The sequence below is a fragment of the Leptonychotes weddellii genome, chromosome 9 (assembly GCF_054177405.1).
Source record: "Leptonychotes weddellii isolate Sample4059 chromosome 9, ASM5417740v2, whole genome shotgun sequence".
Taxonomy (NCBI): Eukaryota; Metazoa; Chordata; class Mammalia; order Carnivora; family Phocidae; genus Leptonychotes; species Leptonychotes weddellii.
In genome coordinates this window covers 4,019,850-4,047,007 of record NC_138377.1, presented here as the reverse complement: position 1 = coordinate 4,047,007, position 27,158 = coordinate 4,019,850, and the positions used below count along the sequence as shown (strand labels likewise).

At 59.8% G+C, this 27,158-nt stretch overlaps 2 protein-coding genes across 6 annotated transcripts in view; both read left to right on the top strand.

The window, feature by feature from the left end:
• EVL (Enah/Vasp-like) overlaps positions 1-25,718 on the top strand; it is a 143,772-nt gene extending 118,054 nt beyond the window's left edge. For all 3 annotated transcript variants that reach the window (XM_081829945.1, XM_081829942.1, XM_081829944.1), the window contains exons 4-11: positions 11,433-11,496; positions 14,716-14,786; positions 16,480-16,709; positions 17,360-17,481; positions 20,452-20,512; positions 21,899-21,962; positions 23,549-23,615; positions 23,707-25,718. In XM_081829945.1, coding sequence (XP_081686071.1) covers positions 11,433-11,496; positions 14,716-14,786; positions 16,480-16,709; positions 17,360-17,481; positions 20,452-20,512; positions 21,899-21,962; positions 23,549-23,615; positions 23,707-23,776 — 749 coding nt within the window. In that variant the 3' untranslated portion in view covers positions 23,777-25,718. The remainder of the gene's footprint in view (positions 1-11,432; positions 11,497-14,715; positions 14,787-16,479; positions 16,710-17,359; positions 17,482-20,451; positions 20,513-21,898; positions 21,963-23,548; positions 23,616-23,706) is intronic.
• LOC145723362 (echinoderm microtubule-associated protein-like 1) overlaps positions 1-27,158 on the top strand; it is a 433,105-nt gene that overhangs the window by 299,959 nt on the left and 105,988 nt on the right. The gene's annotated exons all lie outside the window — the stretch shown is intronic.

Here is a 27,158-nt window from a genome sequence, read left to right as displayed (position 1 = left end):
GAAATGTCACTTGGGTGGGACTACCTAAAACTGAAAGCAGACCGCATCAGTGGATCGCACCTCATCAGACTTGAGGCTGACACTAACGTGGTATTGATCCACACCCCGAGACAGACGGTGCTTTTGTTACTTTTCAGATAAGAAATCAGAGTTACAGTAACCCGTCCAGGAGTAAGTGACAGAGCGAGGGCTGCATCTAGCTCTAAGTGACTTCAAGTCCAGGCGCCTGGAACAGTGCCTGGCATGTGGTGGGCACCAGGTAAACACTCTAGTTCAGCGCCACAGACAGGAAAATACAGCCCCAAAGACGGACCGTGACCAGCTATTCCAGGTCCCAAAGACCCTTAGAATGGATGTCAGTTGTTTGGGGAAGGATCTGGACAAGCAGGACCATGTGAGCCCTGCTTCAAGGAGGAAATAGAAGGGGAGATGAGGTGCCAGCCTTCAGGTGACCCTCCCAGTAGTGTCTGGGGAAGAGGGAGATGCCAGATTCCTTTCAAGTCCAGCGTTGTCCCTTACGAATGTGTGCATATTTTGCATACTTGGCATTTTATTCCCAGGGGAGGAAAGAGGGAACAGGGAACAGTCAAGTATCCACAAGGGAAAATGGTAAGGAAAGTGGGGTCTGGCCCAAGTAAGTCACTGGTTGGGCAAGAGGGAGCTGGAGAAGGCAGTTAGCGGCTGGGCCAGGCAAGTTAGAGCGTAGGAGGCCTCAGGTCCAAGAGTGAGAATTTCCCATGGGTGCTGATAGGACCTGCCAGGGCCCTGGCTGGGGAACAGTATGGAAGAGCTTTGCTTCCTGATGTTTCATCTGCAAACGTGGCTCAAGGGAGCAAGCGTGAGGCTGAGAGAGCATGAGGTTGGGGCCTAGACAGCCCAGGGAGGGCAGACCTGAGGGGCAGTTTTCCGGAGAGCCGGCATTTCCTAGAGACCAGTAGAAGGCACAGAGTGGAAAGCCAAGTCGGACCGGGGCTGACCGGGTTCTCCCAGGGAGAGTGTGATGGCGGCTTTGGACTAGCCGCACAAACGTGCTCTGTACGCTTCCTGCTAGGCCCTGTGCAGGGTGCTTGGGTACAAGGGAGAGGCATGGGATCTGCTCTCGAGCTCACAGTTCAGGGGAGTAAACAGAGGAGAAACTCCGGTATTGGCCGTGGGTGCGTTCCCTGGGGCACAGTGGCACAGAGCACTCCAGCAGGGCAGGCAGCGGGAAGAGGGGAACACCCCCACGCAGCCCCCTGAGGAGCCAGCGAATGCTAACCTAACTTGGATTCTGGGGGTCCCGGGGGTTGCCAATCAGGGAAGTGCGGACAAGTCTTCCCGACAGAAGGAACAGCCTCTGTGCCCACAGGTGTGACGACAGGAGGGGGTCCCAGGGCAGTGGAAGAGACGCGTGCCTGCTGGCAGGTTGAAGGATTGAGCTCTTGTAGGCCTTGGAGCTGGTTGGGCTGGGAGAGAGACCAGGAGTGGTGGGGATGGGGTGGGAGGAAGCAAACGTGATGGCAGGGAGGGAGGGGAAGTGGGAGGAACAGCAAGCCAGGTCGCCGGGGGAACCGGGGGAGAGCAGGTGGCCTAGGCAGACCGGTCCCAGGCTTCTGCCTATGGCCGCTCCGCTGTTCCATTCTGGCTCTGCGCCCACAGGGGACAAGAGGGGAGCCACGGTGGGGCGGGGGGGCTCTTCTGGCAGATACCTGGTGTCACCAAGGCCTGTGAGCTGACCCCACAAGGGGTCTGGACACTTGTCCACAGCCCCCAGAGCTGGCTGGAATCAGGTAGGCAGGAGGGTTCTGATAGGTTAGCTGGGAAGCCTCATTAAAGATTGAGGCAGTGAAGCCCATTTGACGGCTGGCTGGCGTATCGGCTTCCCACTGCATAAGCCGGGAGGCTGAGGAAGGAGAGGTAAGTGGCCGGGATGCGCGAAGCGCCCTCCTGCACCGCGCCCGGGGCCTGCCCATAATGGTCAGCAGAGAGTGGACCTTCCACTGCTCCTGCTTCTGCCACTGTGACTGCACCGTGCTTTGCAGAGTGAGCTGTAGGTGACGGGGCCCCTCCCTGCTCCTCACCGGGTGGGAAGGGGGCCCCTCCAGTCCTCATGGGAGGCTCCTGCCTGCTCCTCACAGGCCTCTCCTTCCTGTTCTTCAGAGGGCGGGGGAGGGGGTCTTCCCTGTTCCTCACAGGGGCTCCTCCCCGCTCCTCATGGACCCCCCCTTCTGCTCCCGTCTGCTGGGGTGGTGGGCGTGAGCTCTGGATCTTGGGACGACGCACCTGTGAGTGGCTGACCAGAGGGGAAGCGCTGTTTTGCACTGAGGCCTTGCAGAAGTGTGGACGGAAGCAGCGGTGTGCAGACTGGGCTCGGGAGCCGTGGGCTCCTGTCCCAGCAGCGCCGGTCACTCGAGACACGTGTGGCCTTGAGTGGTTGCTCACGCTTTCCTAGCCTCAGTCTCCTCACCTATAAGGAGGTCTGATAGGCCCCGCCCTGGATACTTGAGCAGATTAATGACCAGAATCATGCAAAGGCACTTTGTCACGCACACCATAAAGGTGTGACAGATTTTTATTGTACTTTATTCTGTTTGAGATTCTTTTCAAGGTTTGTTGTAGGTCCCAAAGGGAGCTTATTAGGAAAGGGAGAAAAACTATTTCAGTAGGAAAATAAGTGGCCTGAGACACAGCCTGAGGGGATGAGGCAGGCTGGCTGGCAGTGTCCTGGCCTGGAAGCCAGGAACCTAGCCAGGAACCCAGCCCAGCTTCTTGTGCAAGCAAGTCCTCCCTTTCCCCCGAGCCTTCTGTGCAAGGACAGGGACAGGGAGGTGGAGCTGCTGCCTCCACAGGCCTGCGGCTGCCATCGACACCATGCAAAAGGCCTGCTCTCTCTAGCCTCCGGGGAGTGCATCGCTGCCAGGACGGGTAGGTGCTTCTCCCTGTGTGGCTGAGGCCTTAGCTCCCTCTCTGAATCAGTCCCGCGTCTGCGCTGGCTGACCTTCCAGGACTATAGGTCATTTAGACACTGGCCCCTTTGATACAGCTTTAGCCATTGGTCACCACGGGGTGATGGTTGAACCCTAACTGGCAGGCTCAGGAATGAGGGTCTGTTACAAGAGTCTAGTGGGTGAAACCTCAGCTGCTTCCAGTGATCTGAGTAAAAGAAAACAAGCTGCCTCACATATCAGCCCACAGTGAGCCTCGGTTCCTTAGTAAGGCCTGGGCAGGAAAGGACTGGAAGAGTCACCCAGGGTAACTTCAGGCAAGCAACTGAACTGTCATTAAAGCAGGAGGTGGCCATCAGGATTGTCTACTGCCAAGCCACCCTGGCTTTGTGAGCGTGTCAGTGGGGAGACAGCTGCTTGTCCAACCAGAGCCCTGGGCTGGGAGACACTTGTCCTGGGTGCTGGTCCCAGCTCTGCCACCAATTCCTGTGTGGCCTTGGAGAGGCAACTCTGAAGACTCGGGCCCAGATCACAGACTCCATTCCCACCCGGACACCAGCATGCTCAGCAGTAGAGGCCTTGAAATGAGAGGGGAAGGAGCTAAGGCATTGGTCTAGGAAGGATGCCTCCCTCTCAAAGGACCGCTCTGAGTCAATGCAAAATGCAGGGACCCTCTGGAGAGAGGGGAAGGAGCCAGCCAGAGAAATGGCAGAGGGGAGGAGGGGGCCTCAGAGGGGCTTGGGACTTTGCCCAGCCCAGATTAGGTAGCTGTCGTTTGCTGGCCAGAAATGCCATCAAGCATCACTGAGCAGGTGCTGGATCCTTTGTCCCTGGCACTCCTGGGATCTCAGGTTCCATCTTTTCAGGAGGCCCAGGGGATGCCTTTCCTATAGAGACTTAACTCGAAACCTAGCCTGTCCCTCCCGTCCCAGAGGAGCTGGGGGGCCGGTGGCCCAGTGCCTCATGAATGTTAATGGACAGGCAGGGGGACAGCCTCTCTCAGGAGGAGGTGTCCGCAATGCCTCAGCTTATCTACGCACCTCAGGCTGTATAATTTAAAGTGGGGTTTCTGGGCCAGGAGCTGTAAGGGCCTCCACCTGCCCTGCACCCCCAGACTTATGGGGATAGAGTCAGAGTCCCCATTTGTTCCCTCCTTGGGGACTCCCAGCCATGTGTTTCTTTATCATAAGGTGATACATCCCATTTGTACATAAATTGGAAGTTCAAAAAGAGAAATAATTTCATAATCTACAGATAACCACTATCCCCATCTTGGTATATTTCCTTCTTTGTCCTTTTCAATTGTAGAGATTTAGAACTAGATGGTTCTTGGTTCCATCCTTCTCACTTTATGGTAAACTGAGGCCCAGAGAGGGGAGGGACTCCCCAAGGCACCTAACTACTTAGAGCAGAACTCCCAACAGGAAGTTGGGTCTCCCGGCCCCAAATGCACTCTGAAGCGGATTTGTATAAACTGGAGCAATACAGAAGAGGCCAGCCAGGAACGGGGGAAGGACTGGAAAGTGGGAGTGAGGGGTAGTTGAGGCCTGGGCTGTCTTCTCTCAGGTGGGGTCTGGAGGGGCATGAGCACTGTCCACTGTCCAGAGGCCTCTAGGCCAACACTTGAAAGACCGCCTGTCTGGTCCCGAAGGGGACCCTTGGGAGCAGTGCTAGCAAGATTCCAGCCCATGAAGAGGCACACTAGCAGTGAGAACCCTACACAGGGCCTGGGCACAGAACATAATAACTACTCGGTAAACTTGGGCTCTCTCTTCCCTTATCCCATCTGTGGTCATTTCTGAGCACCAACTCTGTTGGCGACCTGCTGTCATATCGAAAGGCTTATGAGGCACCGTGGCCGGCTTGGCCACTGACTGTTTCCAGCCGTGAGCCAAGAACTTTAAGAATGTGTTGCCTGCTGTAGTCTCAATGTTTGGTTGGAGATCTTCACACAGTCTGCCTGGGGCCTAATCGGTCACTTATTCAACAAATATTGACCGAGTGTTGACCATATGCCAAGAACTACAATATGTGCTGGGAATACAGAGAACGAAAGTTCTGTCCCTGGAGAGTAAAAGTCAGACCGCTCTGTTTGCCTGGGTCTGTTCCGTGGTCTTTTCTGGTCCGTGCAAGCCGACACGTGGTGTCCTAGTGGACTTGGCGCGTGCAGAGTCCCTGCAGGGAGGCGCCCCTACAACCGAGCGGGACCTGGGCCCGGCCTGTTGCCTGCACGCCTCTTGGCTCCGCCGCAAAGCTGGGGCTACTGGGGCATCGCACACATCTGGTTCATTCTCCTGGAGCCGGCCACGCGACCCGGTTTTCCTCCCACCCCTTTCTGTTAAACAAGGGTGGCTTTCCCGAAGATGACTGTACCTGACGTTGGAATCCTCTGGCAAATCTTTACATCCAGGACAGATGCTATAGAAGCCTTTAGAAAGCACCATGCCACGTATGCTCTCTTCCCACCGTGGAACGGCCCTGTGTAGGGTGTGGTGATCATTAGTACACCAGGGTCCCAGGAAGAGGTGCTGCCCCTCAGAGATGACATCAGACCCCCTGGCCCCAGTTTCTCCTTTGGTATGGCTGACACCACTGCCCCAGGTCGGTCCCTCGGCCTCTGTGGGGTAAGGGCCAGCCCTGTCCCCTCTGGCCAGACTCCCACGTCACCCCTCCCAGGCAGGCTCGTGGCTGGAGTTTGGCCCAGCCTCCGCCGCATCTAGCTTTTTCTCCTCTTCTTCTCCCACCTCGTGACCCCTAAGGATGAACAGTCCTCCGGTGGGTCACCACTGTGTTCTGTAGGAGCAGGTGTTTGGTGGAACTTAAAGCCATCTGGAAGGTGGGCCTCAGAGACAGCAGGAAGTCAGCCCCTCCCCCAGGAAGCATCACTGCCCAGCGGGACTTGGAGCAAACAGGCCTAGCTGCGAGTGTCCATGTGGGCCTCGCCCTGTGTCCCCTGCCCCTCACTCTGTCCAGACGGGAATCGGCCAGGCTACAGGCCACCCTCTGCCAGGCCATGGGCTGGACCCACACACCAGTCATGCACAGGCAGCCTGCTTCTCCCCACCTTTGTTTGCTGTTCCATCTCACATTTCCCTTCTCTCGTTCACACTTCTGTAGTGCCGATAGGTTCTCTATTTGACTTTGGCAAAACTCTGAGGCAAGTGAGAGAGGATGAGAGTTGTCCTAGTTGGAGCCCCAGACCAGCTCCCACACTCAGCAAGCTGCGACACTGAGGTCAGCATCAGGAGCCCCTTGGCCTCAACATGTTCCCTCACCTCCCAGGGACACACCACCCCTTGTGTGGGGCTGTCGTTGGACCAGGGCCGGCAGGTGGTGGAGGCCGGCGGAGAAGGCAGCCCTCTGTAGATGGGGAGAGAGGCGCCTTCCTAAAAGCACCAGCGGCCTGATTGGGGTCAAGGGCTGTTGGAGTGTGCAAGGACACGGGCAGGTCAGTGATGAGCAAGAGATGTTGGACTCTGTGGAGAGATCAACCAAAGAATTTGCCTTTTTTTTTTTTAAGTAGGCTCCACACCCAGCACGGAGCCCAACACAGGGCTCAAACTTCCAACCCTGAGATCAAGACCTGAGCTGAGATTAAGAGTCAGACGCCTAACCGACTGAACCCAGGCACCCCAAGGATTTGCTCTGAATACTAATAAAAACAAATAGTTTTCAGGCCATTACGGTGTACAGAGTACTTTTTCATGCAGTTCATTTATCCCTCACGGCAGCTCGGTGAGGCACCACTGTTGGCTTCAGGGGTCCCCTTTATATTCATTTTATAGACAGGGAGGCCCAGCTAACGGGTGTGGGGCAGAGCTCAGGCCAGGCCTTCTCCCTCCCGACTCTGCCCCCCACCCCCGCCTGCCTGCCCAGATCAGTACCTTGGGGGGGACAAGGCAGTTAAATGTGCTCTCCCCAAACGAATGTCTGTCATACGTGTACAATGAGGGGTGTCAGCAGACAGCTGCATGCAGAGCAGGTCAGACGCCGTGCCCTGTGACAAAGGCTGGGTCACGCTGTCTCTCAGGCGTCCGGTCAGCAGCTCAGTCCTGGTTATGGCAGGGAGTACTTAGCCCGGGGACTGTCCCTTGGTTGGCCTCCTCTCTGAACAAGCCTGAACTTGGGGATCACTTGTGTTTCTGGGACTTATCTCTTCAGTGATTTTTCTTTTTATCTGAGCGAATTCAGCCCCATCCCTTCACCTGCTTCCCCTACCTGGGCTGGTGGTCACGAGTTCCCTCTAACCGTCCCGACTCAGCTCAGCAGAATAGACCAGGTGTCCAGTGTGAGCCGGGCACTGTGCACGGGGTGATGAGTAGGAGATGTGCTCTCTGCCCTCAAGAAACGCAAGAGCTCCTAGGGAAGAGAAGACTGCTTTCAAACCTTCAAACCTCTTTAGTATTAGTGAGAGAGTTGGGTTGTGAGAGAGGCCCTTGCGTGTGGAGCAGGGAGGAGCGTGAGGATGTGGGAAGGCTTCCTGGAAGAGCGGACGATGGAGTCGAGCCTTGCAGATGGTACCCCAGGTGGACTGAGTGCCCCACACAAGGACAGAGAGATGGGGAGCACAGCGTGTGGCGGCCAGATTCAGGGAGCAGATGCAAAAGGTCTGCTGCAGAGCTGGGGCCGGGAGCAGCAGCCACGGCGGGGGCTGGAGTCTCTTCCACGGAGGGGGCACCCAACCTCCACAGATCACGGAGCTGTGATGTCCGTGCGGAAGAGGGGCAGGAAACAAGGCGAGAGAGTGGAGTGCACAGAGTCCCCATTGGTGGCCCAACGCATTGTCAAGGAGAGAGATGGAGAGGCGGGTGGGCTCTTTCGGGATCTCAGACAATGCCACGGTAAGACCTGATAACCAGGTCATGATCCTGGAGTCCCAGGATCGAGTCCCACATCGGGCTCCCTGCTTGGCGGGGGGTCTGCTTCTCCTTCTGACCCTCTTCCCTCTCGTGCTCTCTGTCTCTCATTCTCTCTCTCTCAAATAAATAAATAAAATCTTTGAAAAAAAAAAAAAAAAGACCTGATAACCAACTCGAAGTGGGAGGTGCAGGAGGAGGAGCCGGGTCCCCACCTGCTCCCTCCCCTGGATCCTGAAGGCCAGGCGCGGCTGGCTGAGGTGACTCCGTGGTGGGGGCTCTGCATGGCCTCCACCTTGGCTTCCAGTTGCACCACACAGGGACTCATCAGAAATAACCCAACGCTGGGACAGTGTTCCCACCCTGGGATTTCCCACTGAAGAAGCTCCTGCAAGGGAGCTGTGCCAGGGCCTTCCCAGTGAACCCTAGACAGCTCAGAAGGAGAGATCCTCCTCCCTGCTCCTCGTCCCTGCCTCTGCCACTGGGTCCACTGGGGCCAGTGGGGGGAACCGGCCAGGAGTAAGGAGACAGTGGGAGCCTCACGTCTGCTGCAGAGACCCCGTGTGACGCTGCCAGGCCCCTTCCCCGGGCCCCAGCTCCCACCTCTGAGACAGAGGGACCATGCTTCCTAATGGCAAGGATCCTCGTAGCTCAAAACAGATTCACATTTTCTTAGTTTGAGAAGAATGGAAGGCCTTACGCAGCCAAGCGTTGTCTCTTCCTGCTCTGTGGTATCTAAAATTCCAGCCGTCGGGTTTTGAAGTATGTCTGCAGTGCAGGGGGCCAGACCCCCTGGGAGCAGCCAGGCTCCCACTCTCTGGAGGAACAGGCTGGCTGAAGGTATTGGGAGGAAGTCCAGCCCAACAGGCAGAATGAGGGACCCCAGCACAGGACCACCACAGACCACTGTGTAGGCGGTTGGTTGCCATCGGGGGTCCTAACGATGGGATGGGAAACGGCCCCAGTGCCCGAGGCCAGACCAGGCGGGTGGACACAGAGAACTCTGAGCCGCTAACAGAACCCAAGCATCACACGACCTTGGTGCTAGCGTGGGCCTGGCTTGGGTAGGGGTGGGCTCCAGTCCCTAGACCACGTGCTGGACAGGGTCTCGGGAACGGGCTCAGCCCTGGAAGAAGGGCGACTCCAGATTCAGGCACGGGCTCGGCAGCTGAGGCCAGGCCCTAGAGTGAGGCAGAGCAGCTCGGTTTTCCAGAAGCCCAGCCAGCGGCAAAGCAGCTCAGGCCTGAGTCCCAGAATGGGGCGGGGAGGGGAGGCTGAGCTGTCTTGAATCCCTCCTGCCTGAGCCAGGACAAGCGGGCGGAGGCACAGAGCCTCTGGGTGGGGCTCGGAGGACACCTGTCCAACCTGCGGACGCTGTGTGAGGGCTGCAGCCCCCTGTCCTGTGGCTCTTCTGGTGACGTGCCAGCCTGCCACCTTCATTCTTCACCCAGTCCGACCCCATGGTGTGACTGAATGGGAGAGAGTGGCCTTTTGTAGGTCATGTGAGTCTGGCTTACCACTCGCAGCTGTGTGACCCAGAGCAAGTCATTTCCCCTTTGCAGCCCGCCTCACCCAAGACAAGTCCTCTCGGTGGCTGACAGCGTTGTGAGAACGAAAATGAAGTTGACCTAAGTTAGGAGAGTGCCTGGGCTCTGCCAGGGAGCGGGGTTCTCCTGCCCCTGCTTCCTGAGAACAAGGAGGAAGGGGCGCTAGGACCGGGGCCTTGCCGAGTAGGAGACAAAAGAGATCCCTGTCAAGGATCTGGTTTTTAATTTGTTTTAAATTTTCTCATGTCTGTACTGAACCCATATTACATGTTACTTGCAGTCAGAAAGTCCAATTTCTATAAAGAAGAGCAAAGTGATATAGGTTAAATTATTTCATTAGCGACGGGGAAAGCAAGCTCACATTGATCTCGTGCCTGTCGTGTGCCCGGCTGCCAGGCCAGGTAGTTACAAAAGGCCTATCTGCGGAAGTGTGCGGGCACCGTCTGTGCTGCCGATCATCCGAGCACAGCAGAAGGCAGCAAGCAAGGGCAGGCTCGGGCTGGTCCACTCAGGGCAGCCTCTTTCCTTGAGTGCTGGAAGGCCCTCTTCTCCCGCCGCGCAGTAGGCCCGCTGCCCACCGTCTGGATCCTCCTCCTTCCCCAGCTGAAACACTCACACAGGGACCAGCAAGGCGGCAAGGCGTGGCTCCCTGAAAACTTGGCTAGAGCCGATCCTGGGGCCCGGGACAGCAAAGTCTGGAAGCTGTGGCCCTGGAAGCTCACTTTGGGCATGAAAAGATTCGACCCATGTTGTGTGCCACCTGGTGGTGGGGACAGGACCTTTGAGGACGGGGAGGTTCGAGACCTCCGTGGCGGAAAGCCCGTGGTCACGGGAGGTAGTGGCTTCCGTTGCTGGGATCAGGCAGGAGGACCAGGCTGGGAGGCACACAGGAGACTCCTGTGCTGGGCTGGAGGCTGCCTAGAATTAGATGATCTGTTTCAGCTTCGGAATTCTGTTGCTGTCTATCCCGCTGTGTCCGTGATCCAGGGGACGACCTGCTAATCCCTCAGCGGCTCGAAGCACTTGTGGGAAAAGCCTTCACATCGTGGATTTTGTTGTGGGCTGAGCGTGGCTGCCCTTTGTCCTAGGGAGGAGACAGGCCCCTTCCCCATGTAGTCAGGGAGGAATGAGATCAGCTTGCCTGGAGTCTCTGCCCTGTCCCTGTGGCTCTGTGCAGTTCCCCAGTGACACCCGAGCTGGCAAAGAGAAGGAACAATCAGCTCGTTCTCAGTTTGGGGCAGAAGCCTGCCTGTTCTTGTGATTGTGGCTCGGCACCAGCCCCCATCTGAACATAGGGCGCTCACAGCAGACCCGGGCTGCTCTGAGCCCTTGACCCCAGGGCCAGTGTGTGGCCCGGTCAGTGACAGACTGCCATCTGTGCCTTGCTGTGTCCTGCCCACCCCCGGCTGCAGGCTCCTGGATGCGGGCAGGAGGGCCCCGCATCGTGGTGGGGAGACTGGGCTGTGTCTCCACTGGACCAGGTGCGAGTCCCTGGCTCAGACGCTTAACCCACCGTGACAATCATTCCTTTGCTCACAGGGCAGGACAAAGTGGATCTGCTGGGGGCGGCGCCTGGGTTGCTCAGTCGTTAAGCGTCTGCCTTCAGCTCAGGTCATGATCCCAGGGTCCTGGGGTCGAGCCCTGCATTGGGCTCCTTGCTCCACGGGAAGCCTGCTTCTCCCTCTCCCACTCCCCTGCTTGTGTTTCCTCTCTCACTGTGTCTCTCTCTGTCAAATAAATAAAATCTTTAAAAAAAAAAAAAAAAGGATCTGCTGGGTTTGGTGATGCCGAGCACACCAGTGATTTTAGGTGGAATGGGTTTGTGGGGCAGTCGGAGAGGGAAGGCGAGAGGGCTCAGTAGCTGAAGGACTGTCTCTGAGCCGTGTGAGCAGCACGTGGTGGTTCGTGGGCTCTGGGAGGAGAGCCCTGAGACGCGGAGAGAGACGTGATTGAGGGGACAGTCTGGGGACGGCATTGTACCTGTTGAGAGGTCAGGGTCGGCTCCTGTGGGCCAGGCGGGCAGAGACAGGGAGAGTTCCAGGTTGGTTTGCCAGGGCCTTTCTTCTCCGCTAACCTCTGTGCTTCTGTGCTTCTCTGCCCCACAGGCCCCTCCACCCAGCGTCAGGTGCAGAATGGCCCCTCTCCTGAAGAGATGGACATCCAGAGAAGGTAATCCCCCACCCAGCAGGGCCAGTGGCACCCTTCGACTCCCGGAGACAGGCACTGAAGGGGGGACAGACCTGACCAGAAGGAAGAGGGAGCAAGGTGGTTGCGGGTTTGTCAGAGTGAGGAAGGGGATGTGTGGTCTCATGGCGACTTGCAGTCTGCAGCATCCTGAACTCAGGATGAACTCAGCCCTCCCACATGTGTCAGGAGGTAGCTGTCACGACATGGAGGGGTTCAGTAACGTGACCAAGGTCGCGCTGCTGGAGATGGGCAGACAGACGCCCAGGGCTGTCTGCCTGACGCCCGTGGCCTGGGCACCGTCCTGTGCTGCCCGCCACTCTCTCAGTGGATGCCTCGGGTGGGTGCCACGGCCTCTCAGGAGGATCTGAACCCCGGGCCCCTCACCCCCCAGTGGAGACTAAGGTGGACAAAGGCCGTGAACGCCCTTGGGGGGCTGCGGCAGCTCTTCAACAGTTTGGCCAGGGCTGTGTTGTTGTCCTTGTTTGCCAGCCTGAGAGGGGGCAGCTCCCGTGGGATGTGGGCCATAGGACGACACCCACCCTCGCTCCAGGGAGCTTCTAAAGTGCCCAAATTGGGAGGAAGGACCGGTGTCGTCCTGAAGTTACAGAAGAGGCATGGTGGCCAAGGAGGGAGCAGCCGCCTCCGGTCACATTGCCAGGGAAGACAGGGCCAGGGCGTGCACCCAGCCTGCCATCGCCTTGGCAGGGGCTCTGTATCTCTGAGAGGCTCTGAATCGGGCTCTGTGGAAGCTGTATCCAGGACGTGGGCCTGGTGCAGGCCCTCCCCATCCAGGTTCTCAGAAGAGGGGCCGAGCTGGGGGCCTGCAGCTAGGCTCACGTGGAATCCTGGGCTGGAGTTGGGGAGGCCCTGTCCCCACCCCTCCGCTGGCTGGGAGGATCTCTGGGGCCCTCCTTCCTCTAGCCTCTCCCCCACTCTGAGGAGTAAAGGCCGAGGCTCGGTAACCTCTGGGCGCCTTCTTCCCCGATGGGGTACTCTGTAACCATGGGCAGGTTCCTGCTCTAGGCCTCAGTTTCCCATTGGAACGTAACAGTGGTATTCCTCGCTCCGCTCGCCTCAAAGAAAGGAGGTAAAGATGGGAATGTGCTTCTAGATGGCCTATGGGCAAGAGAGACTCCTTTTATCAATTCCCACAGGTCTCTTGATTCCGTGGGCCTGTCTTCTGGCCTCTCAGAAATACAGCACGTTGTTGTTAATGAAGGGCTTTTACAGGTTTTGGCTTGTTTTATTCCTCACACTAACCTTCCGGGGCTCCTGTTACTGGTACCGTTGCTCACACAAGCCAGGAGAGCAGAAAGGACTTGCCCAAAGTAAGGAGAAGTTAGAGGCACAGCTCAGCACTCTGCCAGGTCCTGGGGCTGCCTCCACCCCGAGAAGGGCATGGGTGAGTCCCACCAGACTCAGGAATGAACATACAGAGCAGATGGACCCTAAGCAGGTCTCTCAGAACTGGTTAAACACCACCCTGCATTATCCTGACCCACCATCCAAGTCCAGCATTCCTTCCCGAGACCGCCTGCGGTCCACTGCCTGTGGGCCGGAGTGCCCCCTGGAGGCCCGGCTGTGAACTGCAGGAGTCAACACAGGCCACAGGGCGGGGACCCCGCTCTTCTGTGTCCCTGCTGGTCACCTCACACAGAGGGAGGCCCAGGGGAGAGAGGACTTATGTGGGGCCAAACACCAGGTGATGATTCCAAGCACAGGAACCTTGCATTCTCTCACAAACAGAGTCTTAAGTCCACACCTGATTTTTAAGGATTTCCAAGCACTTTCGTTTTGCTGAGGGCATCTAAGCATATGGATCCTGCTGGGAAAGTTGAAGTTTTGGATGATGTTTCAGCAGTTTGGATAGAGAAGCTGATGCAAGCACTGCTGAGAGCTTTTCCAACACCTTTCATGCCAGAAAGGTCTTTTCCATTATTTCGTAGGGATCGCACATAGTCCTTCCAAGAGCCCCCTGAACACGTGTTGTGCTTCCTCTGCGGAGAAGAAGCTGAGGCCCAGGGGAGGGGCATGACTTGTCCATGCTCACGAAGCCACGATCCCAGAACAGGAGCCAGAAAGCTCACTACCTCTCAGTGGTCTTTGCAGTAAACTTCGGGTCCCCTCTGGAGGAGGTGCTGTATCACTGACCTTTCTTGAAGATGAAAGCAGCTGTATTTTTTCCTTCCTCCATGTATTTCTTGCTTCACAAAGTACTTACTGAGCAGCTGCTACATGCCAGGCGTGGTGCCCGCACCGGAGAAGCGCCGGCTCGCTGTAAACTGAGGGCGCGGTGCAGACACATGGCCGGCAACCTCCCGTTCCGCCGGCCGCCCTTCCGCCTTCCCTGCCAGGCAGAGACCGCTGCTTGCCTCCGCGCGCTCTCCTCCTGAGCCCAGAGTAGGTGTCCAAACATCCCATGACCCTGGGCTTCATCGGCACAGCTGATTAGAGTTGGCTCGCAACAGTTTTTGAAGCCTGGCCACTCTCCAGGGTCTGCATGACTCCTTGAGCCCCCCTCTGCCCCGGCATCTCAGTCTCGGATTCCGTGGACATATTTGTGTGTCGGTGTCCTCACTCCACCAGCCCTCAAGAGCACCGAGGTCACTCTGCCTTAAGGAGAGGGGACATTTGTGCTCGCTGAGGCACACATAGCATTGATCTCTAACGGAGGCCTGGCCTGCGGCTGGGTCTGGGGTAAAAAGAATGAGGACATGCAGCCTTGGTGTCCACTTCTCCTGGCAACCAGCAATGCCTAAATTGTTCCAGGAAACGTAGTCAGGTGTAATAAAAATGGGTGACCCTGAGGTCAGGGCTGCTGAGGCCAGAGGCCCCCAAAAGTCAGATGAGCCCGTCCAGCCTGGGGAGAAGCTTGGTCTCAGCCACATGGTCGCCCCAGCCTTCATGAGGGGCTTCCCTGTTGAGGTGTGCCTGAGACTGTTCAGGGGATGCTGCCAGCGCTGTCCTGTTCAGGGACCTAGAGCCAGTCACATGCCCCGCCTCCCGTGAGTGAGCACAGCGAGCCCGGCGGGCAGGGCCGGGGCGGACGGGCCAAGCTCACCGCGAGGCCCCCGGCCCGGGCCGTGCAGCGGCGGTCAGGGAGTGCCAGCGAAACCCGACTCCGCAGCCCGGGCTCCCGGACACAGAGCCCCGTTGTTCTCGGCGCCGAAACGTCAGGCCTGCTCTGCTGTTGTTTTTCAGACAAGTGATGGAGCCTCAGCAGCACCAGCAACAGCGGCAGGAGTCTCTAGAGAGAAGGACCTCGGCCACAGGTGAGAACCCCTCCGGGGCCTGCTCCTCTCGCTGCACCCGGCCCCTTCACTGGGCACCCCGCGCCCTCCGGGAAGAGCTGCCGGCTGCATAGGTCTCAGTGTGTGACGGTCACATCCGATGAAAGCAGGGGGACAAGGGGACAGAGCTGGGGGGAGAGGATGAGCTCGGCTCGGCCCGGCCCTTGCCCACCGGCCTCTGGTCCCCCAGCACTGGCTGCGCGAGCAGATGCTCCGTGGGCACGGGCCGCGGCTCTGGCACTGCGCTGAGGGCTAGGGACACGCGGCGGTGAGCCAGGCGGATGCCGCCCCGGCCCAGGGAGCTCAGTGTCCAGTCGGGGGCACAAACAAGTGGAGGACACGGAACATCAGGGTGCACACGTGCTGACCAAGTCAGTGCCAGCTGCGAGGCCACACAGAGGCGGGCCCCGCCGGCCCCGGGCCTCAGAGCCCCTCCAGCCGAGGTGCAGGATCGTCCCAACCGTTGACTGGACCTGAGCTCAGGAAGGCCGAGAAGGTTCCCTGAAGAGTGGCAGTGCTGATTAGTAAGCACAGGACTTCCCAGCCCCGCGAGTGCCTTCAGATCCTGTGTTTTACGTGCTTCTCTCAAACACCCTGTGCAGTAAGCCGGGGAATGTTACACCGGTTCACTGATGGGAAGACCGAGCACCACCCCCTGCCCGGTGGCAAGAGCCCCCACTCAGGCAGATGCTGGCTGGTGGCAGCCCCTCTCAGCTAGACTTCTGCACCGAGACCCCCTGTGGGCCCCCTGCCCCGCTCTGGCCCACTGTCCACATTCTTAATGCACAGCCGTCCCTGTCCCACGTCACCCCTTCCCGTCACCCCTGTCCAAGCTGGCCTCCTGGCGGCTCCCTCCACGTTCTCCAGCACCTCTCCGGCATGTCCCATGCTCTTCTTCCGACCCCGACCCCACTCCTCCTTCACCAAACTTGACTCCTGCTCTTCTGTCACTATCCCAGCGTGGTGGCCACTTCCCTGAGGAAGTCCCCGAACTTCTGGCTCTGCAGTTGGAGCCCTTCTTTCGTAGGCCACCGTGTGCCCACTCCCAGTAGCACACGCCATCCTTCCACCGTTAACAGAGGTGCATCCGTCTGTGTGACTGGCTCACTGCCTGCCCACGAGGCCATGAGCAGAGAGCCTGTGGCCGCGTTCCCCAGCACCTGACGCCGTGCTGGCCGCACGGCGGGGGCTTCCTGGGCGCTGGATGGAGGGCTGTGCGGATGGTGGACCGAGGACTGCCCAACACTCGGCTTGGCTCCCCAACATATGCCCCACTCAGCCCTGCAACCAGTTACCCGCCACAGCACCTACTGCATCTCGGGGACCGACGGGCCGATGCCTGGGGTGGCGCTGGGTACAGGGAAGGAAAAAGAGATGCAGTTTGTGCTACCAAAGCACTTCATCTCCCATGGGAAGACCACGATTAGAGCAAGAGAAAGTTAGCTGAGTTCAAGGGATGTTACGTATGTGACACTCTGGGTCCAGCCAAGCCCCAGAATGCTGGGGAGACCAGGGTCGGGAGTGACAGACCAGGGCTGGGTGCATCCCACGGGGGCTTCCTGGAAGAAGCACCTTGAGCTTGTCCCTCAGAGGAGCAGGCTGCCCTCTGTCCCTCCTTCCAGGGAAGTAGCAGCTGGGGACTAGGGACCAACTAAGCCCCACCCTTGCCTTTCAGGACCCATCCTCCCACCGGGGCACCCCTCATCTGCAGCCAGCGCCCCCCTCTCGTGTAGCGGGCCCCCACCCCCGCCCCCACCCCCTGTCCCACCTCCACCCACGGGGGCCACCCCCCCTCCCCCACCCCCACTGCCAGCCGGAGGAACACAGGGTGCCAGCCACGACGAGAGCTCCGTGTCCGGACTGGCTGCTGCCTTGGCTGGGGCCAAGCTGAGGAGAGTCCAGCGGGTAAGCGTCCGTGGGTGTGGGCGGGCCAGGCTGGGGGCCACCTTCTCACCGCCTAGCGGGCAGTGCTTTCCCGTGTCTTGTGCTGGCCCTCCCACTGACCGTCACGGGCAGGGCGAGAAGCACCCCCTTGCAGATGAGGCGACTGAGGCACGGCTCTGGGAGCAGTTGGCCCACCAGGTGGCAGTCAGCTGCGGGGTTCAGACTCAGGCCCAAGTCTCCTGGATCTGGGTCCCTTCTGCCTCCCACGTGGACCCTAGAGGTCCGCCTGCCTGTCCCAGCACATCTGCAGCGGCCTAGAAGGGGGGACGGCCACGGGACAGTTGAGTGTGGCTGTGGTTCTGACAGCAGCTCCCAGACAGCATCTGGCTTCCTTCCCCAGAGCCACCGCCTCCCCGGCACGTCACACCCACCTTAGCAAGGGCACAGACGTGAGCCAGCAGAGCTGGGCAGTGTCTGCTAACTGACCAGCCGGTCCCGGTCCCTTGCTGGACTCTGGTTTGGTCGCCTGTGGGGCTGGGGGGGTGGGACTCGAGAGCCTCGGGCCTCTTGCAGCGCCCCCATCATAAGAATCCCGTCCAGGCTTGCAAGCACCCCCTCCCCCTCCAGTGACGTCCCGCCACAGACTGAAACGCCATGTCCTTACCCCTTAGCCAGAAGATGCATCCGGAGGCTCCAGCCCCAGCGGGACCTCCAAGTCTGACGCCAACCGGGCGAGCAGTGGGGGTGGAGGAGGAGGCCTCATGGAAGAAATGAACAAGCTGCTGGCCAAGAGGTGGGTGTTCGGGCCCCCCCAGACTCAGCCACTTGTCAGGGATCTCCTGCTCCTCAGCATCAACGTGCAGCCCATGCCTGGCCCCAGGGCCCACTGTTCCCTAGGCTCAGCCAAGCAGGGGACTGTCAATCAAGTTCCCCTTTGTCAATCAAGTTCCCCTTCTCGAGGGCTCAGCCTGAGGCATCAAGCCCAGAGGAGTTCTCTCAGCTCTCAGCCCCTCCTCATCGGTTGATTGACGCAGCCTCCTTGTACCAGCCTCACTCCGGGCAGAGGGACATTTGGAGACCATCTCGGAGATGGGTTCCAGGGAAAAGCGGCGCATTCCCCACACTTCAGATCCCAACATAGATGAGACGTCTCGGTGCTGGCGCCTCCCAGAGTCTCGGACGGCGAGTGCGTGCTGCGGGGCCGGTCCTGCGGGGGCCCTCGTGGGGGGCACAGGGAGAGGCCTTCTGAAGGGGCAGGAGCCCAGAGGACACCACCCTGGGAGACGGAACAAGAGTTCCACCCGTGTCCTGGCTGGGCGCTGGGGCCCAGGGCCTGCTCATCCCCTTCTCCACCACACCAGCAGCCGTGGCTCCCGCTCGCCCAAGGCCGTCAGCGGGTCACTGTGGCTCACGGTCACGCCCGAGCTGACGCAGCAGGCGGAGGGGCCGGGCAGTTCCTTCTGAGAAGGGCTGCGGAGCCTGGATGTTCCTCGTAAATGTGGCAGCGGGAGCGTGCTGGCGTAGGTTGTTGAGGCCTTGGCCCCCCGGGGCCTGTCAGGATGCTCCTTCTTGTCCACAGAAGCCACAGCCGCACCCGGCCTCCTCTTAGTCTCCCTCCAAATGGACTCGCCCTGGTGAGAGCTGGACGGGGTGTCCCTCACTAAGTGCGCACAGCTTCGTGAGGATGAGATGGGAGACCCAGGCCCCCAGAGGGCAGGTGGTTGGCCTGGGGCTTTGCAGCAGGGGCCGGGCCTCCGCACACACGGCCAGGGGCAGCAGAGGGAGCCGTGAGGTTGGCCCACGGCACACACGGGTAACCAAGAGCAGGGGCAGACGGTGAGGAGTTGTCACCCACAGAATGGAGGCTCGCAGGGTAATCTCTCCCTGGGGGAAGCCAGGAGGGCTTCCCAGAGGAGGTTCCACATGAGCGCGGCCGGAAGGAGGAGAGCACTTGTCCAGGCTGAGGCGAGTGGGCAGAGCTACAACACAGGGAAGGCTGAGAGAGCCACCGGGCCTAGAGCCCAGGGCGTGGGGGAGAGTGACCGGAGGTCAGGCTGCAAGAGGTAGCCTTGTCTGCACGCACTATGGGCTCCATCTCACAGAGGTGAGCGGGGCCTTGTGTAAAAATAGATGTTTTTCAAAAAGAAAATATTCACGCCTTCCCCAAGTCCAAAATCAATGCGTCAGCAATAACAACCAGGCCTAGATGGTTCAGACCAAACGCAGAGGAAGTGCCTGAGGACAGGAAAAGGTCGGCGTCAACAGAAGCCGGTGAGACGCCCAGATGCTGGCGGGACAGTCGAGGCCCCACCAAGAACAAGCATGAGTGCACCCCGCCCACAAGGGTTCAGCGAGCCGCTCTTTGAAGTGTGGAGTTTCTGCCTGTCCCTCGGGGGGCTGCGGCAAGGTCTCTCTCCCAGCAGCGGGGTACAGGCGGGAAAGTCATCATGGCCAAGAGCTTGTGTGCCGGGCCCTCCCGGGACTGCCATGCCTGCCTGCTCTGTATCTTTAGAAAATTAAAGGCTGGCTCTGGGTGGGGACAGAGCGTCAGAGAGCAAAGTGGCAATGGGGAGCCCAGCCGGGAGGCCGCTGTTTCCAGGAAGAGGTGCTGCTGGCCGCCACTAGGTGTCCGAAGTGAAGAAAGGAGGACAGACTTGAAATATGAGGCAGAGGCAGAATTGGCTCCACTCTTTTTTTTTTTTTTTAAGATTTTTATTTACTTGAGAGAGAGCGTGAGCATGAGCGGGGGCGGGGCGGAGGGAGAGGGAGAAGCAGACTCCCCAGAGGCCAAACGGGGAGCCCAATGCAGGGCTCAATCCCAGGACCCCGGGATCATGACCCGAGCCGAAGGCAGACGCTTAACGCCTGAGCCACCCAGGCACCCCTGCATTGGCTCCACTCTTGTGAGGAAGAGGTTGGTGGGGAGGATTCCCCAGGTTTCTAGGAGGAATGACTTCCTGCGGGCCTGTGCCCTGGCCGGGACAACCTCCCCTCCTGAGTTCCACAAGCGCTGCATGCTCTGGCAGCTTCGCTGAGCCCGGGGGCGCGCGTAGATTTGGGAGTTAGCCAGATGTGGGTGACCACCGAGGCCAAAACATAGGGGTGGACTTCAGAGGCTAAGAGATGGGGTCCAGGCAAGTGGGGAGCAGGCAGATTGAGCAGAGGGCATCAGTTATAGCTCCCAGGGGTCCTCCCCTTTCTGAGCAGGGCAGGCTCACAGTGGTGTTCCAGAGCAGAGAGGGTGCGGCTGCAGGGCTAAGTTCCAAGGTAGGAAGAGGTCGTTCTCGTTCCCACAAGGAAGTGGGGTTCCCTTCCCTAAGCCAGTCAGCCTGAAGACAGAATGCTCCCCCAGCCCTGACCTGTGACCGGGGGCACCTCTCCCTGTCCCACGTGGCCTGGCCTTGAGTGTCCTGGAAGCACAGCTGCCACGTGGCCAGACCCAGGCCCCCAGGGAACCTGGACAGGGTGCAGACCAACTTCTTCCAGCCCTCAGGTGCTATAAACAGACATAGGAATGCCCCCCGGGCCCTATTCTCCCTGCCCAGACCCATTTTGTGCCCAGGGTCATGGGACAAGCACAGAAGACCTGGACATTCACCTGGGCATCGCCAAGGCCGCTCTAACAGTTGCCTCCTTCACACCAAGCAGGGGTCAGATCCCCACCACAGGTTCCTCTGAGGACCAGGCTGTGCCCAGCAGAGGCATCTGGGTCAGCGTGAGAACCTTCAGGAGCTGATTTGCACCTTCTTCCTCCTTGTACTAGGAGAAAAGCAGCCTCCCAAACAGACAAGCCGGCTGATAAAAAGGAAGACGAAAGCCAAGCGGTAAGCAGACCCCAGTCCTCGCCGCCCTGGGCACCCACCGGTGGGGGACACCAGGCCTTTGGGGGCACTGACGTGCACCCAGTTTGGACATACCTGTGATAGAAACTTCACCAGGTGGTTCACAGGAGGGACAGGAGAGTTTGGGGGGGCCAACGTGCAGCAGAGCCTGCGGAGCACCCCCACACTCTGGGGGAGCAGGCCTGTGCTCTCTGAGCATCTGGCAGGCACTGCTTTGCCCTGGAGCTCACAACTTCACGAGGTCAGATGAGAGGCCGAGAAGCAGGATCCAGCCCCAGAGTGCCATGAGGGGAAGGCCTGCAGTCTGGGAGCACAGAGGGGCCACGCAGACAGATCCCCGCCTCTGCCGGGAGAGGACCCAACAAGCAGACAAAGAAAGTGCTAAGGGCAGAGAGAGAAGGAGCAGCAGGGGCCCGGGGAATAGAGGGAGACGTCCTGAAACCATGCCTGGAGCCTCCAGGAGAAGTGACATTTGCCCTGAGCTTTAAATGGTGAGCCCGAGTTTGCAGAGTGGAGACACAGTGGCCGGGGCTGGTGGGGATGGAGGCCGACGCGCAGAGGGGTGGGCGAGTTTGCAGAGCGGCGTGGGGCACCCCAGCTTTCGGGGTTCTGCCTGGCCCGCTGGTCAAGCCTGCCTCCCCCAGCAGGAGGTACTTTTAGCAGCGGGGTACTGAGGACAGAGCTAAGTTCTAGAGCTCACTTAGGCAGCAGCACCGATGAACTTGTGGGCTGGTTGGGGATAGAATGAATTCTTACCAAGTCGTCCTTTCTTGGTGAAAGACGTGAATGGGGTCTCCCACAAGCAGGACGTAGGCTGTGCCCTGGGCAGCCCTGACCTACAGGGCTGACTAGAACCTCCCTCCCCGGGCCCTGCCCTGCAGCAGCCCCTTCTAGGGTCACTTGCCTTCTGGTCCTCACAGCAGCCCATGGAGATGGGAGCCAGGCCTGGAGAAGGGAGGTCCCTTCCGTGGTCCTGCCAGGCTACTCCCACGGGCAGCAGAAGCTCCCCCGGAGCTCAGGCCATGCTCGTGCCCACGAGGCGCCGGCCTCGGTCGTGGGGCTCCGTAATGGGCAGGGCTTGCTGCTGGCCACAAAGAAAGTCGGCCCTGCTCTGCTGGAGCCCGCGTCTCCCCCACAGCCTTCTCCCTCCCTGCCTGTCCACGGGCTAGCCGCACTCCCCACCGAGGTTGCGGGCTCGTCCTTGTTAACGGCGGTGCTCGTTGGCTGGCTGGTTATAAAAGTAATGCGTGCTCCTTAGAGAATGTAAGAAGCTGCCGTTTCCTTGTGACCTGGTCGAGCACCGTGCCCTTGCCCCCGCTGGCCTTCCGAAGCAGACTCTGAGGGCAGAGCTTTTCTTCTCCATTTCAGGAAGAGCCGAGCACCTCTCCATCTCCGGGGACCCGAGCAACCAGCCAGCCACCTACCTCCTCAGGTAAGGGGCGCTGTCCCGCCCTGCGACGGGCACGAGGTCTTAGAGCAGGAAGGGCCCCCCCAGCCAGAGCACGCACCCCGGAGCCTCGCTTTACAGATGAGCTGTGAGGGCCAGTGAGGTGACACTTGCGGGTCTCCCTGACGCCTTCTGGAAGCCCCGAGCCTCCGGGAGGAGCCCGGACAGGCGCAGCTGTGGCGTCAACGCTGAGCCGGAGCAGGTGCTGGTGTGGCCCCGAGAGCGGCCGGGCCGGAACGGCCCACGCAGCCCTCTCGTGTCCCACATGGGGCCAGGAGGACCAGGAGGCCAGGAGGAACTCTGCCTCAGGGGCTCAGGTCCCCGGCCTCAGGCCGGGCTCTGAGGGGGAACACAGACCCGTCTTGCTCGTTGTGGCGCTCAGAGGAGGCATGCCCGGTGATGCTTGCAAAGTAACGGGTGAGGACACCCAGCCGCAAACCCAGCTCAGAAGCCCGTGGGAGCTCCAGGATGCGGCGATGTCATTAGGAGGCCGCGGAGCGGGAAGGAGCCGCCGTGCCTGGGCACTCGGTCATCCCACAGACGCTCGTGCAGCCATCTGCTCCGAGCCACGCCTGTGCTCCCGAGCCTGGAGGCAGAGGCAGAGGGGAAGGCCCCCCCGACCCCGCAGCAGAGCGAGGCCCTGAGCAGCTGTGGCCCTGGCCTCTGGTCCTGCTGCCCTGCGGCCTGGCTGCCGCTCCTCCTCGGTGCGTCGGTCCCCGGGGATTCTCGGTGAATGACTCCACAGACACCTCACACCCCAGTGAAGGGTTATGTGTTTCCCAGTTTAGGAGGTGACGTGTTTTGCTCAAGGCCACATGCCTGGCGCCTGGGTGTGGTCCCAGCCCTTGTGCCTGTGGGCCCAGTGTGCACCCCACAGTGTGGCCTTGCAGAGACCCTCCTGAGGACAGGGGGCCTCCCTGCAGTCCCTGGGGGTTTCTCTTCTGTCTCTCTGCCAACCCTGCAAAGTCAGGAATTCAGTTCAGTCCAGCTGCTCTCTTGAAATAAAATGAAATATTAATTTAGCCCCACTTGCAAGCGATAATGGAAGGAGAAGCCAGCTTTCAGGGCGTGAGCGGGAAAGGAGTGTGGAGAGTGTGAAGCAGACAAGCGTCTCGGGGCAGCAGGTGGACATGTGGGCCTGCGGGCTGCCCTGAGAGCATCCAGGCCGAGGGCTTCCTCCGCCCCATTCGGCCCTTTGCTGAAGTCGTGGGTTGACTCCAGGAGTCACGGTTAAGAGGTTCCCTGACCGCTGGGTTCACAATCCCAAGAAGAGACCCAACCATGGTGAGAGGACTCAGAACCAGGCCACAGTCAAGATCAGCCAGGTCGAGGGGATGGGAGCTGTGTCCTGAGTAGGGAGACGCAGGGTGACCGCAGAGCCCTCCACAGCCCTGCAAGGGCCAGACTGGGAACAGAGAGCCGGGTTGTCCGCTCCGCCCGAAGCCTACCTTCCTGATGGGGCAGCTCTGCGCCCTCAGCGTTGGGGGGCCTCCTGCCTGGGATGTGGCGGGGGGTGGCCGCTGAGAGTCCTCCCAGATCTGAGGCTCTCTGTCCACTGTATGGATTGACAGAGGCTGGCCGGAAGCCCTGGGAGCGGAGCAACTCGGTGGAGAAACCCGTGTCCTCGTTACTGTCCAGGTGAGCCGCCCTGGGAAGGCGGAGCTGTGAGTCCAGGGGGGCCAAGGCGGCGACGGGGCGATTCACGTGTCTGTTTCATTCCGTGCCCTAGAACCCCGTCTGTGGCCAAGAGCCCCGAAGCTAAGAGCCCCCTTCAGGCGCAGCCTCACTCTAGGTACTGAACAACCCCGTCCCGGGGGCCTCCTCTGTCCCCTGTCCGTGACTAACACTCCAAACCCGCCCCGTGTGCTGTCACCTAACAGTTTGCTCTGGGAAAGGGTGGCCTGTTCCCCCAGACCTGGGGAAGGCAGGGCTGGAGGGACTGCAGGGGCTGTGCGGACCTGCTCCTGGCTGTCCCCTCACAGAGGGAGAGACCGGGGCCTGGGGAGGGCGGGGAAGTGACGCTCCGGGCTCACTGTGACCTCGGGCAAGCCAGGTGGCCTCTCCCCGCCTCCACTCCTCCCCCACCCCGTAAAGAGGTCTCTCAATCCCTGCGTCCTGTGACGCTGTGTGGTGGGCCACGGCTGGACGCAGGAAGTGCTCACTAGCCACAGCTGCATCCCGCCACTCAGCTGATGCCGGGACCGGCCTCCTCTGCCCACAGCGCACAGCGCCATGTTCCCCCAGAGAAACCAAAAGCTGGCGTGATCGCAGGATAGAACATTCAAAACTGAGGGGTCCCCAAAAGCGAGAGAGGCAAAAGCCACATAGTCCCCAGGGGCCAAGTGTGGCCTGAAGTTGCTGGTCTCTGGAACCCATACTAGGAAAGGTCTCCACTGCCCTGCAGACTGAAGGGGAGCCGCTCCTCCCACAGAACAGGCCGCGCTGGAGCCTGGTCTTGCAGAGTGGAGCCAGGCGCTCAGGGAGAGCTCCAGCCCGGCTCTGGCGGGAATGGGGATGACAGATGCCGGTCGTCAGGAATGAGGTCTCAGTGGTCAGCCAGGTTCTGAGCTGGGTCCTGCAGGTCCCTGCCAGCAAGGAGCCTGTTTTCTGTCGGGAAGGCCCGGGCACGAGGCAGCCGTGTGTTCTGAGAGGTGCTGTGTGGAAGACAGGGTCACGTGGCAGACCGGGCTGGGGACAGAGGTGCTTTAGTGCATGGGCTGGGGCAGACCTCTCAGAGGTGGCATTTGAGTTGACCTGGATGAGGAGGAGCCTGCCCTTGCAAAGAACGTGGGGACAGCCTTCCAAGCTGGAGGAGATGGTAAGTGCTGAGGCCCTGTGACCGAGTTCACAGAGCAGAAAGCCGGCCAGCGTGGCTAGCCCGTGGCGGAAGGTGGGGAGGGCCGAGGGAGGTAAGCTTAGAGGGGTCACAAGGGGTCCCGGGGCTGGAAGACTGGGTCTCATTTCTGTGTGCAGGACCCCAGTCCTCAAGCTTTAAGCTCAGGGCGCCGTGCTGGACCAGCACTTTCCCCCTGGCTCTGAAGGGCCTGGGGACCAGCATGGGCCAGGAGCCAAAGGAGGGGCCCCGGGACAAGGGAGGAGGCTGGGCCGCCAGGGCGGCCCCTACAGCTCATCCACACGGGCAAGGACACTCTCAGGGGCTGTCCCCTCGGGTTGGGGCTCTCCGCCTCTGAGACCGGTCTGTTCTCTAGTTTCACAGAGGGCTCCAAAGGGGGCGTGTGGTGACAGTCCACCTCGGGGTGACTGTGGGAGGGGGGGCGCTGTCAGGTGTGCACGTGGGAGAACTGAGGCCCCGGGAGGTGAAGCAGTTTGCCCAGGTGACCCGGGAAGTTGCTGCTGGAACAGACACTGAACCCACAGGCCGGACGTGTGGAGCCGAGGTCTCAGGCTGCACCTCTTTCCCCATCGGGATCCAAAGTTACTTAGACCCCTTGGCCTCTTTCTTGAGTTCAGCCAGGAGGGGCACAGGGGCACGTTCTACGTTCTTCTTTGCTTTTTTTTTATTTAAGATTTTATTTATGAGAGAGAGAGCACGAGCAGGGAGGAGAGGGAGAAGCAGGCTCCCCGCCGAGCAGGGAGCCCAATGCGGGGCTCGATTCCAGGACCCCGGGATCATGACCTGAGCCGAAGGCAGACGCTGAGCTAACTGAGCCACCCAGGCGCCCCTATTTTTTTTGTAATCCAGGCTTGGGCACTGAACTACTAAACTTGATTTATTCAGGGGTTTGTTTTCTTGGCTTTATTAAGATACCATTGCCACCTAACGTTGTCTGAGTTTACACGGCGATCCACGTGTGTGCATGCTCAAAACGCTCCCCGAGATCAGGTTGGCTGACAGCCAGCTCTCGGTTTCCAGATCCACTGGCTTAGCTGCTCTCACGTGTACACCTTGTGCTTAGCTGTAGTCCCCGGGCTGCACATGAGAGCCCAGAACTCCCTCATCTCCACCCGGAGGTGTGTGCCCTTTGACCTCCTCCACCCGCCCCCCAGCACCCCCAGCCCCCAGCCATCTCCTGTTTCTGGGCCTTTGGCTCCTTTAGATTCCGCACATCAGTGAGACCACGCCGTGCTTGTCTTTCTCTGCCTGACTTACACTCCGCGTCTCGCCCTCCGGTCACCTGTTGTCACACGCAGCAGGTGTCCTTTGTTCTGGCCGGGCGGCAGTCGCTGTGCGTGTGCCACATCTTCATCCATCCGTCCCTCAGCAGACACCTGAGGCTGTCAGTCATGCTGCCGTGACCGCGGGGGGCGGGGGGGGGCCTGCCTTCAGGACAGTGGTCTCCTTTCCTTCAGACGCACTAGCCCTGGTCTGGCTTGTCCGCAGTGGCCGGGCCTGCTCTCGCCCTAGAGAGGGGCCCCCCCGCAGCCGGGCTGGCCCTGCCAGGTCGCCTGTCCGCCGTCCGTCACCCCCTCGGTCCCCGCCACTTCCCCGGACCCGCAGGCCCCGACCACCATTACTCTCCCCAGGAGATTAAGTGGGACCCAGACGGCAGACCCTTGCGCACCGCTGCCCTGCTTTAAGAGGCCGAGTGGCCCGAGGAGCATTTTGTCAGAATTTTCCAGGGACGGTTCCCGTACGAGAGACACTGCACAGCAAACTAGCTAACCTTAGTTCGGCAGCTTTTCAAGGAAATACAATCCATGCCTCAAAAGAGCAAAACCACTTCCAAGGACGTTTCCTGAAAAAAGTTACACACTAGATAGGACCAGTTACCAGAAGTGGGTGCCCTTAGGATGAGTGTGGACCGTGCAATTTTGTGGTTTTGCTTTGTACTGACTGCCACCGTCACTAGCTTTCCCCAAGCCTCAGTTTAGCCAGGAACACAGACCCCTCGCTGAGGAGTAGCCGTTCTTTCCAGAGGGGGCAGCGTGTGACCTGCCCTGTCACATCTGTGTACGAGCTCGCACATCAGCAAACAGCCCCGTCGTCGTGCCCCAGAGTTGGGAAGTATGGTCACGGGATCCATGAGACCCTCTTGAGGTGGAGACGAGCCATCAGAATCCTGTTAGAGTAGCTCCAGAGTGGCCAGGGGTAAAGCAAAAAGCATTTGAAAGACGATGGGAAGAGGGCCGTGCTTGTCCCGCGGTCCTGGGCCCTGAGCTTGGAGGCACACCCGGCCTGCTCTCTCAAGCTCTGTCTCCGCGGGGGGGGGGGGGGGGGGG